General features: G+C 46.2%; 1 protein-coding gene and 1 pseudogene across 3 annotated transcripts in view; one reads left to right on the forward strand and one right to left on the reverse strand.

Annotated features, from left to right (window-relative positions):
• The first annotated feature begins 3833 nt into the window (after positions 1-3833).
• ITGAL (integrin subunit alpha L) overlaps positions 3834-19669 on the forward strand; it is a 42821-nt gene continuing 26985 nt past the window's right edge. The window contains exons 1-11 of one of the 3 annotated variants that reach the window (XM_072836462.1): positions 3834-4067; positions 5341-5443; positions 6292-6386; positions 6502-6569; positions 7983-8100; positions 8226-8356; positions 9748-9893; positions 15356-15488; positions 15624-15774; positions 18682-18755; positions 18841-18973. In XM_072836462.1, the coding sequence (XP_072692563.1) occupies positions 4013-4067; positions 5341-5443; positions 6292-6386; positions 6502-6569; positions 7983-8100; positions 8226-8356; positions 9748-9893; positions 15356-15488; positions 15624-15774; positions 18682-18755; positions 18841-18973 (1207 nt within the window). In that variant the 5' untranslated portion in view covers positions 3834-4012. Of the gene's footprint in view, positions 4068-5340; positions 5444-6274; positions 6387-6501; positions 6570-7982; positions 8101-8225; positions 8357-9747; positions 9894-15355; positions 15489-15623; positions 15775-18681; positions 18756-18840; positions 18974-19669 lie in introns of all 3 variants that reach the window. The other 2 variants (XM_072836464.1, XM_072836463.1) reach the window with 2 other exon arrangements.
• LOC140637655 (uncharacterized) lies at positions 11264-12028 on the reverse strand (annotated as a pseudogene).

Consider the following 19669-nt stretch of genomic DNA (forward strand, 5'->3'; position numbering starts at 1 on the left):
AGCATTTATCCTTTCACTTTACACATTTCTGTAATGTTTGAGTTTTTATTCTTTTTATGTTTGAATTTTTAAATGTGTATTCTTTTTTGTAATTTCAGAACAAAAGATTTTGATTAGCTGTAAATTGTAACTACTGTACATAGGATCAAAGGACTCAGCCCAAATTATCTGATTTTAACTGAATTTGAAAAAGACTATCTGATATTATCTAAGTACCAGAAGGCAACTTGTCAGTTGCAGCTGCCTAGCAGCAGATTACAGATAATCTGTTTGCAAAAGTCTTCCCCAGGGGCAGTGACACTGGCAGTGGCTTTGCAAGCTGAGCAGGGTTTCCTCACAACACAGGGAAAATCTTAACATCCTTCCCACTTTCCCATAAGCAAATACAAGTTCCTCTATTCTGTTGCATTTTTAATTATTTTTAATTTTTAAAATTACGTAAGTTATACATCCTCCTTGGAAGAAAAAAATTCAGACAATATAGAAATATGAAAATCTTATTCTTCAGAAGTAACTACTGTTTGGAGTTCAGTTGTGTTTCCTTTCAGATTTTACATACACACACACACACACACACACACACACACATAATTTCAACTCCTATTTTTCTTTTTTTCTTTCCTTTTTTTTTTTTTCTTTAAGTGGGTTCCACACCCAGCATGGAGCCCAGCATGGGGCTTGAACTCATGACCTTCAGATCAAGACCTGATTGAGACCAAGGGTTGGATGCCTAAGGGACTGAGTCACCCATGTGCCCCTTCATTTTTAACTTTTTTTTTTTCAGATAGAATTCCCATACCATAAGACTCACCATTTTATTTTATTTTTTTAAGATTTTATTTATTTATTCATAAGAGACACACAGAGAGAGGCAGAGACATAGGCAGAGGGAGAAGCAGGCTCCTAGAGGGGAGCTGGATATGGGACTCTATGCCAGAACCCCGGGATCACAACCTGAGCCAAAGGCAGATGCTCAACCACTGAGCCACCCAGGTGCCCCAAGCCTCATTTTATTTTATTTTATTTAAAAAAAATATTTTATTGATTTATTCATGACAGACACAGAGAGAGACAGGCAGAGAGACAGGCAGAGGAAGAAACAGGCTCCATGCAGGGAGCCTGATGTGGGACGGGATCCTGGGACTCTGGGATCACACTCTGAGCTGAAGGCAGACACTTAATCCCTGAGCCACTCAGGCGTCCCAAGCCTCACCATTTTAAATAAGTGTGCAGTTCAGTGGTTTTTAAAGTTTTAAAAACTTGATGGCTCAGTCAGTTAAGTGGCTGCCTTAGGCTCAGGTCATGATCTCAGGGTCCTGGGATCAAGCCTCACATGGGACTCCTTGCTCAGCAGGGAGTCTGCCTCTCTTTCTCCCTCTGTGCTTCCTCTCCCTTTGTGCACTATCGCTCTCAAGTAAATAAATACAAGTTTAAAAAATAAATTAAGTTTTAAAAAATTTATTTAAGGGATCCCTGGGTGGCTCAGCAGTTGAGCGCCTGCCTTCAGCCCAGGGCGTGATCCTGGAGTCCTGGGATCAATTCCCACATCAGGCTCCCTGCATGGAACCTGCTTCTCTCTCTGCCCATGTATCTGCCTCTGTGTGTGTGTGTGTGTGTGTGTGTGTCTTTCATGAATAAATAAATACGATCTTTAAAAAATAAAATAAAATAAAAAATAAAATAATTTATTTACACCCCACGTGAGGCTCAAAATTACAACTCTGAGATCAAGAGTCACATGCTCTTCCTACTGAGCCAACCAGGTGTCCCTATTCAGTGGTTTTTAATATAGTCATAAAATTGTACAATCATCAGCACTAATTCCAGAACATTTCCTCACCTCAAAAAGAGACCCTGTACTCATTAGCAGTCATTCCTCATTCCCCACCATCCCCATCCTGGCAACCACTAATCTAATGTCCTGTCTCTATAGATCTACGTATTCTGGACATTTCACTTAAATGGAATAACACAATCTGTGTTTGTGAGTACCTGGCTTCGTTCACTTAGCATAATGTTTTCCAGGTTCATCCACGTCATGGGATGGATCAGTGCTTCATTACTTTTTATGATTGAATAATAAGCTATTGTATGCATAGACCACATTTTGTTGATCTCTTTATCAGTTGATAGACATTTGCATTGTTTCCAGTTTGGGGCTAGTCATTTTATATCCCCCTGGCAACGTACAAGGGCTCCTCTTTCTCCACACTCACCAACACGTTTTCTTTTCTTCCCTTTTTAAAAAAAAAAATATATATTTATTTATTCATGAGAGACACAGAGAGAGAGGGGCAGAGACACAGGCAGAGGGAGAAGGAGAGGAAGAAGCAGGCTCCATGCAGGGAGCCCAACGTGGGACTTTATCCCGGGTCTTCAGGATCACACCCTGGGCTGAAGGCGGCGCTAAACCGCTGAGCCACCCCGGCTGCCCCTTCCCTTCTAATACTATCCATCCCCATGACTGTAAAGGGATATTTGGCTTTGATTTGCATTTCCCTAAAGCCTAATGATACTGAGCATCTTGTCTATGTTAGCAGTTTTTTTATGTTATCCTCAGAGGCGCCTGAGTGGCTCGGTCGGTTAAGCATCTGACTCTCGGTTTTGGCTCAGGTCATGATCTTTGTGCCCTCGCATGCAGCCCTGAGTCAGGCTCTGCGCTCACACTCAGCGGAGAGTCTGCTTGTCTCTCGGCCCTTCCCCCAACTCTCTGCCTGTCCCTTGTGTGGGTGTACGTGCGTTCACATGCTCTCTCTCTCTCTCTCTCAAATAAATAAAATAAAATCTTATGTATCATCTTCAGAGAAATGTTTAAAAGTTGGGCCGGGCAGCCCAGGTGCCTTGGCGGTTTAGCGCCGCCTTCAGTCCAGGGCGTGATCCCGGAGACTCAGGATCGAGTCCCACGTCTGGCTCCCTGCATGGAGACTGCTTCTACCTCTGCCTCTCTCTCTCTCTCTCTCTCTCTCTCTCTGTGTGTGTGTGTCTCTAATCAATTTTTTAAAAAATCTTTAAAAAAAAAAATAAAAAATAAAAAAAAAAATAAAAAAAAAATAAATAAAAAATCTTTAAAAGTTAGGCCATTTGTCTTTTTTACTGTTCAATTCTTTGTATGTTCTGGATACAAGTCCCATATCAGATATGTGATTTGCAAATATTTTCTCCCATTCTGTGGATATTTTTGTTTTTTAGAATAAAAGTAAGTTACTAAATTTACTGTCTGTAACTTGTTCTTTTTCTTTATCAGTGTATTATTGGAATCCTTCAATGTCAAGAGAAGGCTATGTCACTCTTTTCTTTTTTCCTACCTTATTGCTTTCCTTCTTTTCTCATTTTTAAAAAAAGATTTTATTTATTTATTTGACAGAGAGAGAGCACAAGCACAAGGAATGGCAGGCAGAGGGTAAGGGAGAAGCAGGCTCCCTGTGGAACAGGGCATGGGGCCTGCTTCTCCCTCTGCTTGTGTCTCTGCCTCTCTCTCTCTCTCTCTCTCTCTGTGTGTGTGTGTGTGTGTGTCTCATGAATAAATAAATAAAATCTTAAAAAAAAAAAAAGAAGAAGAAGAAGGAAGACAACCAACTGAGCCACCCAGGTGTCCCTTATTTTTTCGAGGTGGCACTCCATTATGATTGTGCCACAGTTGATTTGACCAGTCCTATGCTGAACTTTAAAAGACAGAGTCTTCAGTTTATGTGTTGGTGAAAGACAAGGAACCAGCAGCTCTTGGTCAGGAGGTTGCTACCTACTGTGTTGTCTGCTCTTGGATGATGTGAAAATGCAAGCGGGCACAGGAAGTGTCTCTAACCTGCCTACACTTCCTCTAAACCCATGTGGTTTCACAAGCCCTATAGGCTCACCACCACCCATTGTCACCAGCTTGGCGTCTTTGTGAAAAAGTCTCACTGCAGGAGGCCCTGGGGCATTATTATTTCCCTCTTTTAGTCTGTCTGGTTGCCAAATCCCCAGGGTTCTCTGAGACCGGAGTCTTGATTAGACATCTCCAGCCGCTGGAAAGATGAACTCCTACATCATCATAACGAGGCTGCTGCTGTCCGGGCCTTCCCTCTTCGGTAGGCAAGGGAAAAAATGGAGGGGAAGGCAAGGGACATGTGTCTCTGTCCAGTGAGACCACAGGACTTTGTGGAACTGAAGTAAAAGAGCAGCTAGTGTCGGGTGGGATTGGCCACAGGTGACATGAGGGTTAGGAATCTTGGAGGGAGAAGGGGATAAGGAAAGAAAGAGGTTAGAAAAAAAAAAAAAAAAGAGGTTAGAGTCCAAAGTAGAGGCAAGGTCTGGAGGAAAAGAGAAGGAAGACACAGGTGGCAACAGAGATACAGAGTGGGGTCTTTATTTTTCATTTTTTAAGATTTTACTTATTTATTCATGAAAGACACAGAGAAAGAGGCAGAGACAGGCAGAGGGAGGAGCAGGCTCCCGGTGGGGAGCCTGATGAGGGACTGGATCTCAGGACCCCAGAATCATGCCCTGAGCTGAAGGCATCTCTGGCTTAGGGTTTTTTAAAAAGGCAGATGGCTAATGGGTACCTGGAGCAGTCGCTGGGGTCTGGTCCTGCCCATGGCACCACTGTGTACCATCTCAGCACTTTGCTCTTTCTGGACCTCAGTCCGTTCGTGAACAAACAGTGGGGCAGCTTCTCTGCCATCCTGGATGCCTGGGAAAGAAGCCTGATGCCTGGAAGAAAGCAGGGCCAGAAAGGACAGTTAGGGGCTTGCAAAGGAGGATGCTAGGCAGCTTGAAGTGGGGGATGACATGGGCCAACCTGAGATCTAATGGAAGGAAGAGCCTGGTGCACAGTGGGGTGGGCAGTAAGGGAGCATTAGATGAGAAGCAGCTGCATGGGGATCAGGGGACCTTGAAACCATGAGTCTGCGGGCAGAAGTCTGAGGCTAATTATCTAGGGTCCTAGGCCCAAGGGAGAAGTGGGTGTGTTGGGAGATGCACCCTGCGATGGGGCAACCTCATCCCACGGGGGGCCCCTTCCATCTGCCTCTATCTCACGGACCAACGCCTTCTCATCCTTCCTTCTTTGCTAGCAGTCCAAGTGCGCTCTGGGTAGTAGGGAGTTGCTGCTTCCAATTTCCCGGAGTCGAGGCTCTGAAAGGGGAAGCCCGAGGGGGAAGGTCTAGCTCTGCCTCCCAAGCAGGCGGCGGGTGGCCCCAGGAGGAAGGAGCCGGGTCTTTGTGGGTGGGCCGCCCACTTGGGGCACGTGGGCGACCGCCAATCAGCGCCTGCGGCTCTGGGGCCCCCTGCGGGGACCCTGGCTGGCCGGAACCGCTGACCCGCTGACCTGACCGACCGACCGCACCCCCTGGTCTCCCTCAGCCCTGGCCTCAGGCTACAACTTGGAAGTGCGGCACGTGCAGAACTTCTCCTTCCCACACGCCGGGAGGCATTTTGGGTACAGAGTCCTGCAGGTTGGAGACCGGTGAGCCGCCCCCGGCCCCCCCTGCCCCGCAGAGCCAGGACTGGAGACCAGGACACCAGCCCGCGGGGGAGCGGGCGTCGGGGGCGTGGGGGGTGCAGGTCGGGAAACCGGCAGGTGCCAAGGGTCTTCCTTCTGGAGGAGCGAGGCCATCAGATAGTAGGACCAGCACAGTCCATCCTTAAATCTCCACCTAAGTGCCTGATAGAAGGGGAAATATCACAGCCCCTAAAAGGCTTTGCAACACTTCTAAATTCCCCAGTAGGGCCTGGGCTGGACAGTGAGCTCCTTAACAGCAGAAACTTTGTTTCTCTCATTTTTCCCCTCATGCCCAATACATGCCCCAACCTAGCACAGAGTAGATATGTCATAAATGCCTTTTTAAAAAAGATTTTATTTATTTATTTGAGAGAGAGAGCACAACCAGGTGGAGGGGCAGAGGGAGAGAGAGAAGCAGACTCCCTGCTGAGCAGGGAGCCAGGTGTGAGGCTCCATTCCAGGACCCAGGAGCCAGGACCAGGATCATGACCTGAGCCCAAGGCACACGTTAGGCAGCGAAACACTGAGGCACCTTCATAAATGACTTTTGAATTGTTGCCTGATTGAGCAAACTTATGTGACATCTGGCACATCATTCTCTGGACCTCAGTTTTTCTAAACTATAAATGGAAAAGATCCTTAACTTTCTAGAATTTTTGCCTCTGAATAGGGAAGAGGTGGGGACTGAGGAGCCTCCCTGCAGGGGACAAACTGCATTGCTTTGAGAAACTTGGGATCTGAGCCCCCCAATGGGTAGGAGTGGGTGGGTAAAGATGGGACAACTTCATCTCACAGGTGAGATTTCTCATCAGGGTTGTCGTGGGAGCTCCAGGTGAGGGGAACAGCACAGGAAACCTCTATCAATGCCAGCCAGGCACTGGCCACTGCCTACCAGTCAGCCTGAGTGGTGAGTAACTGGTGAGGGGCCTGGGAGGAATACTGTCCCAGGGAAGTCGAGGCTGGCCCCACCACACCTCAGTACCTAAGTTCCTCCAGACCAATCAATCTCCTGGTGCCTACAGGTTCCAACTATACTTCCAAGTACTTGGGGATGACCTTGGCGACAGACTTCATAAGTGGAAAGCTTTTGGTAAGAATCTCATGTAGTGATACTAAGAAAGACAGATTAAAAAGAAGGAAGGCAAAGGGAGTAAAAATCCTATGGAAGATTTCAGGCATCAGAGAGATTCTGAATTAATCAGGATTTATTAAGAATGCAGTGTGAGCCAACTATTTTTGAGCTCTTACTTATGTCAGTTTTTTTCCAAATATGAAATGTGCCCATTGACATACAGAGGTGATTTTTGGTGGTACACAAACTTTTGATGTTTTATACTTATATCTTTATTTAATGGCTTCTTAGGAAATATATACCACACATCAAATTCATGATTTCTTGGATCAAACTGCTTGGGGTAAAGCTAAAGTTAAAAAAAAAAAGGTAAATTTAAAGTAAATAAAACATTACATAAATAAGAGTATGCATGATAGGCCCACATGGCAGAAATTGTGAAGTGTACATAAATGACTAGTGGTGCAAAAACGCTGCTTTTATCTCCTTTATGTTCGAGGTACTTGGATGAGGCAGAGATCAGTATACCCATTTTTAAAAAAGATTTTATTTTATTTAATCATAAGAGACAGAGAGAGAAAGGCAGAGACAGAGGGAGAGGGAGAAGCAGGCTCCCCACAGGGAGCCTGATGCAGGACTCAATCCCAGGACCCTGGAATCACGACCTGAGCCAAAGGCAGACGCTCACCCACTGAGCCACCTGAGTGCCCAGTATACACATTTTACATGTGAGGAAACAGACCCAAGGGTTTAAGAGGCTTGGCCAAAGTCACATGGTAGAGCCAGGATTTGAATCAAATTCCCATTTGATTCTAAATCCATTGATCTTTACAGTTCATCCCAGCAGCATCTTCAAACATGGGTATATGAGAGGTAGAAGGCTGACTGAGGGATATATTCATCTAGCATTTTCTTGGAGCTTGTTTACTTAGCTACTATTACATGCCAGCCGGTGTGCTAAGTTCTCATAGGGTCAGAGGAGCGAGATACAAAGATGATACGAGCTCTGACCTTCAGGAAATTTCAGTCTGGCAGGAAAAACAGTCATAAATGAAAAAAACAACATTGTATATCCCAGGAATAGTGAGTAATTTGGCTTAAACACAGAATGTGTGATTAGAAATGGAAGGGGATTGGCCTGGAAATGTAGGAGAGTCCCCACCTGCAAACAGTATGAATGCCAACCTCCAAAGTTTAAACTCTTCTATAGACAGTGAATATCCACTGGCATACAGCTTTGGTGGTAGGGATGGAGAAATTCCTAGAAGAGCCGGAGGCAGAATTACCTTGCCTTGGTAACCAGTTGGATGTAGGGAGTGAAGTCAGGAGATGATGACTCTGAAGGTTCTTGTTCTTCACTGGTGATGCCCAGAATATACAAAGGAAGAAGCCCCAACTCTTTATTTTTTTTTAAACCTTTGCTTCCTTCAGGCCTGTGACCCTGGGCTGTCTCGGACGTGTGATCAGAATGTCTACCTAAGTGGCCTGTGTTACCTTTTCCACCAGAATCTGAGAGGTGTTGTGCTGCAAGGGCGCCCTGGTTATCAGGGTAAGGAGCCGGGGGTCCAGTGGGTAAACATCCCTCCCAGATGGCTGCTCATACAAGGGAAGCAGCCTGGGCAGGCCAACCCGTGGAGACACTTCATCGAGTCCCTTTGTGCCTGGCCTCTGTAGAATGTATAAAGGGCAACGTGGACTTGGTATTTCTGTTTGATGGTTCAATGAGCTTGCAGCAAGATGAATTTCAGAAAATTCTGGACTTCATGAAGGATGTGATGAAGAAACTCAGCAACTCTTCCTACCAGGTAAATCTATTAATTAGTTTTCCTATTTGTAGGCAATAAATACCTACTTGAGCTAGCTTAAGGCATAAAAGAAAAACTCAGTATGAGGTGTCTTCAGAACCTAAAGGAATGGTTGTAACTGGACTTCTGGAAGAGACAGAACTAAGGAATAGAAAGTTTGTGGGATTCTCTTTAGTTCTCACTTCTGGGGGGTTTTGGTTTGCTTCTGGGTTTTGCTTCCCTCTTCTCTCTCTCTGCACGTTCTTCCTCAGCTTCTTTGGATCACGTGGGCCTGTGGAAAGCTCCCAAATTCACAAGTTAAAGTTTCAGGAGGGTTTTTTGTCGTCTCCACCAACCCCTCCCTCTGCATATTCCAAATTCTTGGAGAATAGATTCTGACTGGCCTCGAGGCAGCCAAGTGGCCGTCTGTGGCCCAACCAGCTGTGTCCAGTTTAGCCGGGTCACTCAGCAGAACCATCCCCACTGGGGAGGACAGGCCAAGGACAGGAGTATAGCAGACATCACTGCATAAGGGATCAAAGGTTTATTTAATTTTATTTTTGTGTTTGTGCATATATTACCTCATTTTCAAAAAAATGCTTTGAGACAGGAATGTGGGGGTTGGGTTACCCAGGTGCTGGATAAAAAATAGATTAGAAGGGGCTCCTGGGCAGCCATGGTGGCTCAGCGGTTTAGCACCGCCTTCAGCCCAGGGCCTGATCCTGGAGACTCAGGATCAAGTCCCACGTCGGGCTCCCTGCATGGAGCCTGCTGCTCCCTCTGCCTGTGTCTCTGCCTTTTTCTCTGTGTGTGTTTCTCATGAATAAATAAATAAAATCTTTAAAAAAATAAGGGGCTCCTGGGGTCCCTGGGTGGCTCAGCGGTTTAGCACCTGCCTTCAGCCTAGGGCATGATCCTGGAGTCCTAGGATCAAGTCCCACATCGGACTCCTGCGTGGAGCCTGCTTCTTCCTCTGCCTGTGTCTCTGCCTCTCTGTCTCAGTGTGTCTCCCATGGATAAATAAATAAAATCTTAAAAAAAAAAAAAAAAAGAAGGGGCTCCTGACTGGCTCAGTTGGAAGAGCATGCAACTCTTGATCTCGGTGTTGTGAGTTCGAGCCCCATGTTGGGTGTAGAGATTACTTAAAAATAAAATCCTAAAAAAAAAAGAAAAGAAAAGAAAAGAAAAGAAAAGAAAAGAAAAGAAAAGAAATAGGTTGGAGCAAGAGGCACCTGGCTAGCTCAGTCAGTAGAGTGTGCAACTCTTGATCTTGGGGGTTTGGGTTCGAGCCCCATGTTGGGTGTGCAGATTACTTAAAAATAAAATCTTAAAAAAAAAAAAAAGAAATCAATTGGAGCAAACAAGTGGGAAGGGCTATGTAATGACATTTCATTTCTTGCTTCTTTTTCCAGTTTGCTGCTGTTCAGTTTTCCACAGACTGCAAAACAGAATTTAATTTCTTGGATTATGTGAAGGTGAAGAACCCTGATGTTCTGCTGGGCAAAGTAGTACACATGCGCCTGTTGACCAACACCTTTGGTGCCATCAACTATGTCGCGTGAGTCCCCTTTTGCAGGAGAGAGCCCACCTGTCAGTTGGCACTGGCTTCTTCAGGTTGTAGGGTGTAGGCTTAGCAATGGGCAGATTATTGTAGAAATTCAACTGGAGCAATTTTAGTCCAGTTTTTTTTTTAAGATTTAATTTATTTGAGAGAGAGAATGAGCATGAGCAGGGCAAGGGACAGAGGGAGAGGGAGAAGCAGACTCCCTGCTGAGCAGGGATCCCGATGCGGGGCTCTATCCCAGGACCCTGGGGTCATGACCTGAGCCAAAGGCAGATGGACGCTTAACCAACTGAACCACCAAAGCTCCCCTAGTCCAGGTTCTTTGAATTGTAAGTAACAGAAATCTACTTTATTAATTGAATCCCTGAGGGAAATTCTTGGGAGGATGCAGGGATAGTTCATTAGCCTTTGGTACAGCGAGTATTGCCAGGCCTCATGAGGAACTAGAACCAAGACTTGGAAAGTGCTTGTGAACATGGCAGTCATGATACAGTCACATCTTATATAGGGATCAGCTTTTGAAGTCAGTGTGTGAATGACAATCTCTACTAGTCAAAGTTCTCCTTGAAGAATTCCTTGAATTGTTCACAAATTCAATATAGTCAAGCCCCACATTGGAAGATAGCATATACTGATTTCCTAAATCTACTGTAGAAGTTTTTCCTCTGGAGTTGGACCAGATGGCTGTGTTTATTTATTTTTTTTAAAGATTTATTTATTTATGATAGACAGAGAGAGAGAGAGAGAGAGAGAGAGAGGCAGAGACAGGAGGAGGGAGAAGCAGGCTCCATGCTGGGAGCCCGACGCGGGACTTGATCCTGGGACTCCAGGATCACGCCCTGGGCCAAAGGCAGGTGCCAAACCACTGAGCCACCCAGGGATCCCCAGATGGCTGTGTTTAAATTGAGGCCTAGGGACACCTGGGTGGCTCAGCGGTTGAGCGTTTACCTTCAGCTCAGGACATGATCCCAGGGTCCCAGGATCAAGTCCCGCATTGGGCTCCCGGCAAGGAGCCTGCTTCTCCGTCTGCCTATGTCTCTGCCTCTCTCTCTCTCTCTCTCTCTCTGTCTCTCATGAATAAATAAATAAAATATTTAAAAATGAATTAATAAATTGAGGCCTAGATGAATGTAGTTGGATTGCGTTGAAGGGCCATATTGTATATTTTATGCTTTTATTAATCATTATAAATAAGACATTTACTTTTCATACTCATTTGGGGGAAAAGAGAAAAGCCAGTTTGTCCTAGCCAATGATAGTCTTTCTGAAAGTGTCTCCATTCATTCCATGGAATTGGATAGGTTGTCTGATCTGAGGATTGTGTACTTTATATTCATAAAGAGAACTTCCTTTGAAGAGAGTGATCAAAGGGTGAGTCTTTGTGAGCAGTTTCACTGGTGCACAGCCAGACTCTCTCTAACTGAAGCTTTTCCCACATAGACCACACAGATAGGGTATGTCTCCTGTGTAAATTTTGCTTTGAAGGACACAGTTCCCCCTGATTTGGAAACTCTTCCTGCACTGTGTATATAGGCATACCGTTTCAGGCCTGTGTGGACTCTGATGTGAACAATTCAGCTTCCTTTCTGACTGAAGACTTTTCTACACTGATGATATCTATAGGGCTTTTCACCACCATGAATTCTTCTACGAACAGCAAGGTTACTTTGACTCCTGAAGCCTCTCTGACAAATAGCACACTCATAGGGTTTCTGTCCAGTGCGGAATCTTTCACAAATGGCCAGGCCACCTCGTTGACTAAAGCTTTCCCCACATTCCTCTTACTGATAGAGCTTCTCTCCTGTGTGTATTTGCCAATGTGTAACAAAATTGCCTTTGCCTCTGAAGCGTTTTTTCCGAGAGGTACACTCAAAGGGCTTTGGACTAGTGTGAATTCTCTCATGCAAGATTACACTACCTTTTTACTGGAAGGATTTTCCACATTCCTGACACTCATAGGCCCTCTGTTCCACTCGAGGTGAACCTTCCTGTAGTATCTTAGAACCTGGGGTTTTTTGTTCCAGTGTCTCCCTTCTGACAGAGCTCTGGAAGTCCCAGCTTGAGGATCCCGTGGCCCCAGAGTGATCATATTTGTGGTGGGCTTCTATCATCATATTCAGATGTGATGGAAATGCTACCTTCGGGGCATATCTTCCATGACAGCCCAGCAGGGTAGCTGTTGGAAATCCAAACGTGTCCACACTGGTGTATGACCTTAGTCACCACCTGTTCATATGATTCTTCCATGGGCTGTTCTTGAGCACCACAGTGGCATGTGCCCACACACAGACAAAGGCTGATACTGAGCCTGCAGCAGTGCCAGGGCAAGTGGACTGACTCAGGTCTCAATCTTGGGGGTGTGAGTTCAAGCCCCACATCGAGCTCCATGTCCAGCATGCCCAGAATGGAGCCTACTTAAAAAATAACAATAATAAAATCATTTTAAAAATAAAAATAAAAATACCTATCTTTAGATGTTAAAGTGGCCCTGGAAACTGAAAACGATTTGGAAGATAAGAAAATTATATATTTCATCTTATGCTCACCCTGGGCATGCACTCAAATTGAGTAAAAGAGCAGGAAAGACCTCCTGTGCTATGACACTTATTTTTCTCATTGTCATTTCTTTGCCAAGCACATATAGTTGGATTTACAGAAGTTAAACATGCATGTGAGTCATCTCCTCAAGACTTTACATAGGTGTTTCCAAGTCTTTTCTTCTGAGGTTCACTTGGCCTGTCATGTCTACTTCACTCTCTATAGACAGCTTTGGTGGGTACATGGTAAACCATGTCCACTGGAAAAAAAAAATGACAGCCTCAGCTACTCAATTCAGATGAATAATCTGAATTCCAGCTTCCAGGAAAGAAGATCTGATTGGCTGACCCCAGATTAGGTGTCCACCGGTCCACCCAGTTCTGTTTTATGGCATAAAGTCACATGGCACAGACATGGATTCTCGGATCCCACCTCTGTGGAAAGAGGGTAGTTTCTTAGAGAAAGGGGTCCTGATAGGATGGGAGGATACTCCAAAAGTGTCAACCATGGGAGCTAAAAGGAGCAGTCAGAGAAATATATTTTATAAATACTTCTTTTTTTTTTTTTTTTTTTTTTTTTTTAATTTTTATTTATTTATGATAGTCACACAGAGAGAGAGAGAGAGGCAGAGACACAGGTAGAGGGAGAAGCAGGCTCCATGCACCGGGAGCCCGATGTGGGATTCGATCCTGGGTCTCCAGGATCGCGCCCTGGGCCAAAGGCAGGCGCCAAACCGCTGCGCCACCCAGGGATCCCTATATTTTATAAATACTTCTTGACAGGAGGCATGGGTGGCTCAGTCATTTGGGTGGCTGTCTTCTGTTCAGTTTGTGATCTCAGGGTCCTGAGACCAAACCCCACTTTGGGCTCTCTGCTCAGTGGGGAGCCTGCTTCTCCTTCTGCCTCTGCCTGCAGCTCCCCCTGCTTGTGCTCTCTCTCTCTTTCTCAAATAAATAAATAAAATCTATAAAAATATGAAAATCACCTGTAGCTCATGGACCATACAGAAACAAGCTGTGGGCTGGCTTTGGCCTGTGGGTTGTCATTTGCTATGTTCTAGATTCTGGGAATATAGCAGTGAATGAAACAAAAATCTCTACCCTCTTGAGGTTTAATGTAGCAAGGGGAGAGAAATACAATAGACATGAGAAGTAAGTCAGATAATATAGTAGAAGATGTAAGTCTTACAAAGAAGAAGAAAGCATTCAGTAGGAAAATAAGGGAAGGTTACATTTGAGCAAAGACTCAGAAGTGAGGAAGCAGCCATACTGATACCTGGGGAAAACCATTCCAGGCAGAGGGAATAGCAGAGGCCCTGAGATGAGAACATGCTTGGGATGTTCCGAGAAGACCCAGGACACCAGTGTGACTGGAGAGAAGTAAGCAACGGTGAAAGTAGTAGGGGATGAGGTCGGACAGACCATGGGAGTCCAGAGCACTCAGGACCTTGGAGGCCATAGGGAAGACTTTGGCTTTGCCTCAGAGTGAGATGAGAAGTCACTGGAGGTTTTGAGCAGAGGAGTGATCATTGGATTTATGTTTTTAAAAAGACCCCTTGGCTGCAGAGCTGTTAGGCTCCAGGCCCCCAGGGTGGGAGCAGAGAGACCAGGTAGGAGGCTATTGAAAAATCCAGATGAGAGGTGATGGTGGTTCAAACTAGGGTAGAAATCCACAAACAGGAGCCGTGAGACGCCGTGTCCGTGTGGGTGAAGGCTAGGGAAACAATTTACATCCAAGATGGAACAGAGGCCTTGGCTCTGCCCATCAGAGCTCCACTCTGCTTTGTGGCCCCCCTTTCTGCATCTCTCCTACACCTGCCACTGTGGCCCCTCCATGTCACTTTTCAGCTTCTGCTCCAAGGCAGGTCACATCGTAAGTCAGGGGTTGTAGACTGGCTGCTCTAGGATTAATCATCTGTCTCTGGTTAGCTGTGGGATGAGGAGGGAAGGATCAGATGGTGCAGACAGAACTGCTGTCCCAACAGAAACTGTGGGCACCCTGGCTTACTCCAGAAGGAGGCTGTAGGCAAGTGGGACTTTGGAGCATTGGCCTGTCCAGTGCTCAGAACTCCCTTCTTCCTTTTATATCACCTGCACTGAGCACACCTACTCTGTGTCAGGAGCCAGAGATTCAGCAGCAGACCAGATATGTTCCTTTCTTGAGGAACTCATGGTTTGGGGAAAATTGACATGGAAACAAGTCACTTCACTTCCCTAAAGACTTGCTGTGGCAGAGATCTACAGGCAGCCTGGTGATGGTGGGGGATGATAGGGGAGCCAGATGAGCTTGCTCTGGAAAAGTGACTTCCCCATTTTCTCCAGCCAAGGAGCCCATTTTCCATATTGAAATCTCACCTGGATCCTCAGCATGTCTAACTGATGAAAGGATAATTGTGGTCATGTGGTTGAACTGGAGAGTAGGAAGCCCAAAATCCTTCCTCAAAAAGCCTCCCTGTCACTGCCCATTGGCTCTGGGACTGCCTCCTGGCCACCCAGAATTCCACTGAAGACCGCAGGTCTGGAAAGAGAGGTGTGGCAGCAAGGGTGAGGCAGGAGGTTCAGAAGAGAAATTTTTTTTAATTTTTTAAATTTTTTATTTATGATAGGCACACAGTGAGAGAGAGAGAGAGAGAGGCAGAGACATAGGCAGAGGGAGAAGCAGGCTCCATGCACCAGGAGCCCGACGTGGGATTCGATCCCGGGTCTCCAGGATCACGCCCTGGGCCAAAGGCAGGCGCTAAACCGCTGCGCCACCCAGGGATCCCCAGAAGAGAAATTTGAAGGCTGGGAATACTGCCTGGGGGATGGGGAAAAGAGCTTTTGCATAATCAGCAGGACAGTGACTCAATGAGCTGGTTGAGTGGAGGGAGACTTCATTATCTGGAGGAGTTTTTCACACACACCCCTTCTTGGACACAGGAGAGAGGTATTCCGGCAAGACCTGGGGGCCCGTCCAGATGCCACCAAAGTGCTTATCATCATCACTGATGGGGAAGCCACTGATCGTGCCAACATTGATTCAGCCAAAGACATCATCCGCTACATCATTGGGGTATGGGTCCTGGCTGCCTCCTACATCTCATCTTTCCTCTCCTATTCCCTGAGCCCCACTCCCCTTTCTCCTTGGGGCTAGGGCTTTGTCAGCCACTCTGGGGATGCCAGCTCTCCACTCTTTACACCCACCCAGATTGGAAAGCATTTTGCGACCAAGAGAAGTCAGGAAACACTTCACCAATTTGCCTCAAAACCTGCGGAGGAGTTTGTAAAGATTCTGGACACATTTGAGAAGCTTAAAGATCTGTTCACAGAGCTGCAAAAGAAGATTTATGTCATTGAGGGTGAGTGGCAGATCTGGGGAGAGAATTTGGGAAGTTGTTAACAGAAGCTCATTTGGGACATCAGATTAGAGACATGCTGAGTGATGATATCGGGCTGCTTACAGAGTATCTGACACTGTGTGAAGAGCTCTCCTGGAAAGGCCCCAGGTGAAAATCTGGGGGAGGGTGCTTGAGGAGCAGTTTCTCTCTGAAAATCCATCTTTCCCGTAAAACTCAGCTTGGTCCAGCATGGGGCCCAGAACTAACCTCTAGCCTGCTGGTCAACCAAAGCCTGTGGAAGGAGTAGAATTCCCAATTCCATACTCAGCTCCCTCATTTTCCTTTGTAATCAGATTACTTTAGGTGGCAATGCTCAGGGCCTGAGTACAGGGAGCCCACAGGCCCTCTTCACCCAGAAGAGAAGTTTTAGACTGCACTCGCCAGATGGAGGACTTGCTATGGGAGGGTATTTCTCCAGGATTTCCCCTGGGAAGGCCCCTTTGCTTGGACACAGGCTTGGTGCTGGGTTCAGTTGAAGAAGCGATGTGGAATATATAATGGGACAGGGTAGATGCTCAAGAATCCATTCTGCCCATGCTGTCTGACCTCAGCCAGGTCACTTTCTCTCTCTGAGGCTTGTTCTCTGCTAGATGGTGATAATAATCCCAATCTCACAGCATTGCAACGTTTGGCTGTTGTATTAGTTTCCAAGGGCTGTTGTAAAGAAGCACCAAAAACCAAGCGGCTTAATAAAGCAACAGAAATTCATTGTCTTGCACTTCTGGAGGCCAGAAGTCAGAAATCAAAGGGCAGGTAGAGGCATGCTCTTTCTGACAGCTCTAGGAGAGAACGCTTGCTCACCTCTTGTAACTTCCGGGATCCTCCAACAGTCCCTGGCATCTCTCGGCTTGTGGCTGCGTCACTTCTGTCATCTGGCCACCTTCTCCCTGCGTGTCTGCCTTCATGTCCTCTTCTCTCTGTGCATGTCTCTCTCTCTCTCCGTGTCCACATTTCCCTCTTTTATAAGGACACTATAAGACACTGGACCATATTGGATAAAGGCCCACCCCCAATGACCTCATTTTAACCCGATTACACTGCAAAGACCCTGTTTCCAAACAAGGGCATATTCTAAAGAACTGGGGCTTAGGTCGTAAAAATATCTTTTTTTAGAGAACAGTTCACACCCTAACTACTGCTTCTCAGAGCACTTGGTACATTGCAGGCCCTCTATAAATTGCAGGACTGATATCTCTATCTGACCTGCCCTTACTAGTGCTTCAGATTGTATTTTAGAAGTCACTTCCTCTGATAAGTTCTCCCCGAACCACAGCCTAGGTTGGGTGCTTCTTTCCGGGTGCTGCTGTAACGGCTACATGTTCCCTATCGGAACCCTTGAGACTTACATTGTATTAAATTATCTGTTCCGTGTCCATCTCCCGCACCACACTATGGGGGTCTGTCACAGCAAGCACTGTGCCTGCTTTTTCACCATTGTATCCCTGGCACCAAATGTCTAGATGCTCTAAATATTTGTGCAGTGAATGAACAAAGTCTTCACAGTAATTGCTATGTTCCTTGAAAGCTTGCAGGTAACAGGCAGTTTTTCGATATCATTTAATTCATTCCTCTCAGAAGCTTTGCAAGGCTGGTGGGATGATTTTCATTAATAATTCAGGCTTGCACTAACCAGGTGCCAGGTACTGTGAATAAGGTACTCAAGGTTATTGTCAGCATGGAGCTCATATTCAGGTTGGATAAAGACAGAAAACAAATGAGCAGGATAATTAGAGACTATGATAGCTGCTATAAAGAAAATGAATAAACCGGATAGAAAGATTTCACTGGGGGAAGCCACTTTAGATAGGCTTCACAAGGAAGGCCTTTCTAGATACCTTTTTTTTTTTTTTTTAATGGAGGTAGAATTCACTCTGAGATGACATTTGAGCTGAAACATGAAAGATGAGAATCAAACAGCTACATGAGGAATGTGGGCAAAGAGCCCTGTAGTCAGAGAAGAGCCAGTGCGGGGCCAGGAGTTGGGGGAGGGTGAGCAAGCTAGAGAACAGGAAAGAGGTCAGCATGGCAGGAGTGTAGTGAGTAAATGAGACAAAGCAGGAGAGATAGGTAGGGGCCTTCCAGTTCCTCAGAAGCAGCTGAGGATTTCATCTAAAGGGCGATGGCAAGTGATGAAGGGTTTTTAAGGGAAATGTGTGGTCTGATATACATTTTTTAAAAAGATTACTCCAGGGACACCTGGGTGGCTCAGTGTTGAGTGTCTGTCTTTGGCTCGGGTCATGATCCTGGGGTCCTGGGATCGAGTCCCGCATTGGACTCCCCAGAGGGAGCCTGCTTCTTTCTCCCTCTGCCTATGTCTCTGCTTCTTTCTCTGTGTCTCTCATGAAAAAATAAGTAAAATCTTTAAAAAAAAAAAAAAAAAAAGATACTCCAACTTGCTCTGTGGAAAAAAGACATGATAAGAAGAATGAAGTCAAAGACCAAGTGAGTAAAGCTAGTACAAGAGTTAAACAAGAGGGTAGGATGGCTGGGACCGTTGTGCTGGCAAAACACACTATTCAGAGAAGGGGGAAATGCATTTTGAACATAAAACCATCCTGATTTGGTGACATGTTGGAGAAAGAACGAGGAGAAGGGAAGGAGCAAGGGGCTGAGTCCTGGTTCACCAGGCTGGACAGTGGGGAAGCCTGAGTGAGGACAGAGCTGCAGAGCTACATCTTGGCTGAGTGGAGTCTGGGGCTCGCAGTTTCACATCAGACTCCACTTCAATTCACTGCCAGTCTGATGGTCTTGTGGACTCTTTCTGCCTTGCCTGAAGGTCAGTGCCAGGTTTCTTTCTCAGTCTTTCTCCAGTGTCACTGTCCCTGCTGCTCCTTGGGTGTCCACCCATTCTCTTTACCTTGCTCTCAGGCACAAGCAAACAGGACCTGACCTCCTTCAACATGGAGCTGTCCTCCAGTGGGCTCAGCGCTGACATCAGCCAGGTAGGTGGGTGACGTGCCTGGAACAGGGGGGCTGAGGGATGTTGTGGGAATGTAGCTAAGCCCACTTGTCTCCTTCCCTGGGCAGGACCGTTGCATTGTAGGGGCAGTCGGAGCCAAGGACTGGGCTGGGGGCTTTCTAGACCTCAAGGCAGACCTGCAAGATGACGCATTTGTTGGGAATGAACCACTAACACCAGAAGCGAGAGCAGGATATTTGGGTGAGTACTTTTCATTTTTAAAAAAGATTTTATTTATTTATTTATTGATGAGAGAGAGAGAGAGAGAGAGGCAGAGGGAGAAGCAGTCTCCATGCAGGGAGCCTGACGTGGGACTCGATCCCAGGTCTCCAGGATCACGCCCTGGACCAAAGGTGGCACTAAACCACTGAGCCACCAGGGCTGCCCAAGTACTTTTCTTTTCTGCTGGATTCTTTTGGTCTTAGGGGCAGGAGTCACTTACCGATTTTTAAAATAATAAGGAAAGCAATTAAGCAAACAGCATGAACACACTTAGAATTTAAACATGGCTCTAACATTCCTTTTTTTTTTTAAGATTCTTATTTATTTATTCATAGAGACACACAGAGAGAGAGGCAGAGACACAGGCAGAGGGAGAAGCAGGCTCCATGCCGGGACCCTGACATGGGACTTGATCCCAGGCCTCCAGGATCACACCCCAGGCTGCAGGCAGTGCTAAACCGCTGTGCCACAGGGGCTGCCCAGCTCTAACATTCTTAATTTTTCCCTTAACAACCCCTCTGCTGCATAGTAGTCATGTTTTTTATTTTCCGTATTTTATGAGGCTTGGATATCTTGAGGCCTTCAGAATCCCAGAGACACTGACCCTCCCAGGACGAGCTATTTCCTACAGGTAGCAAATAAGTGGCCTGTGAGCAGGCCTTTTGCATGCCACCC

Source organism: Canis lupus, chromosome 8 (assembly GCF_048164855.1).
Source record: "Canis lupus baileyi chromosome 8, mCanLup2.hap1, whole genome shotgun sequence".
Classification (NCBI taxonomy): domain Eukaryota; kingdom Metazoa; phylum Chordata; class Mammalia; order Carnivora; family Canidae; genus Canis; species Canis lupus.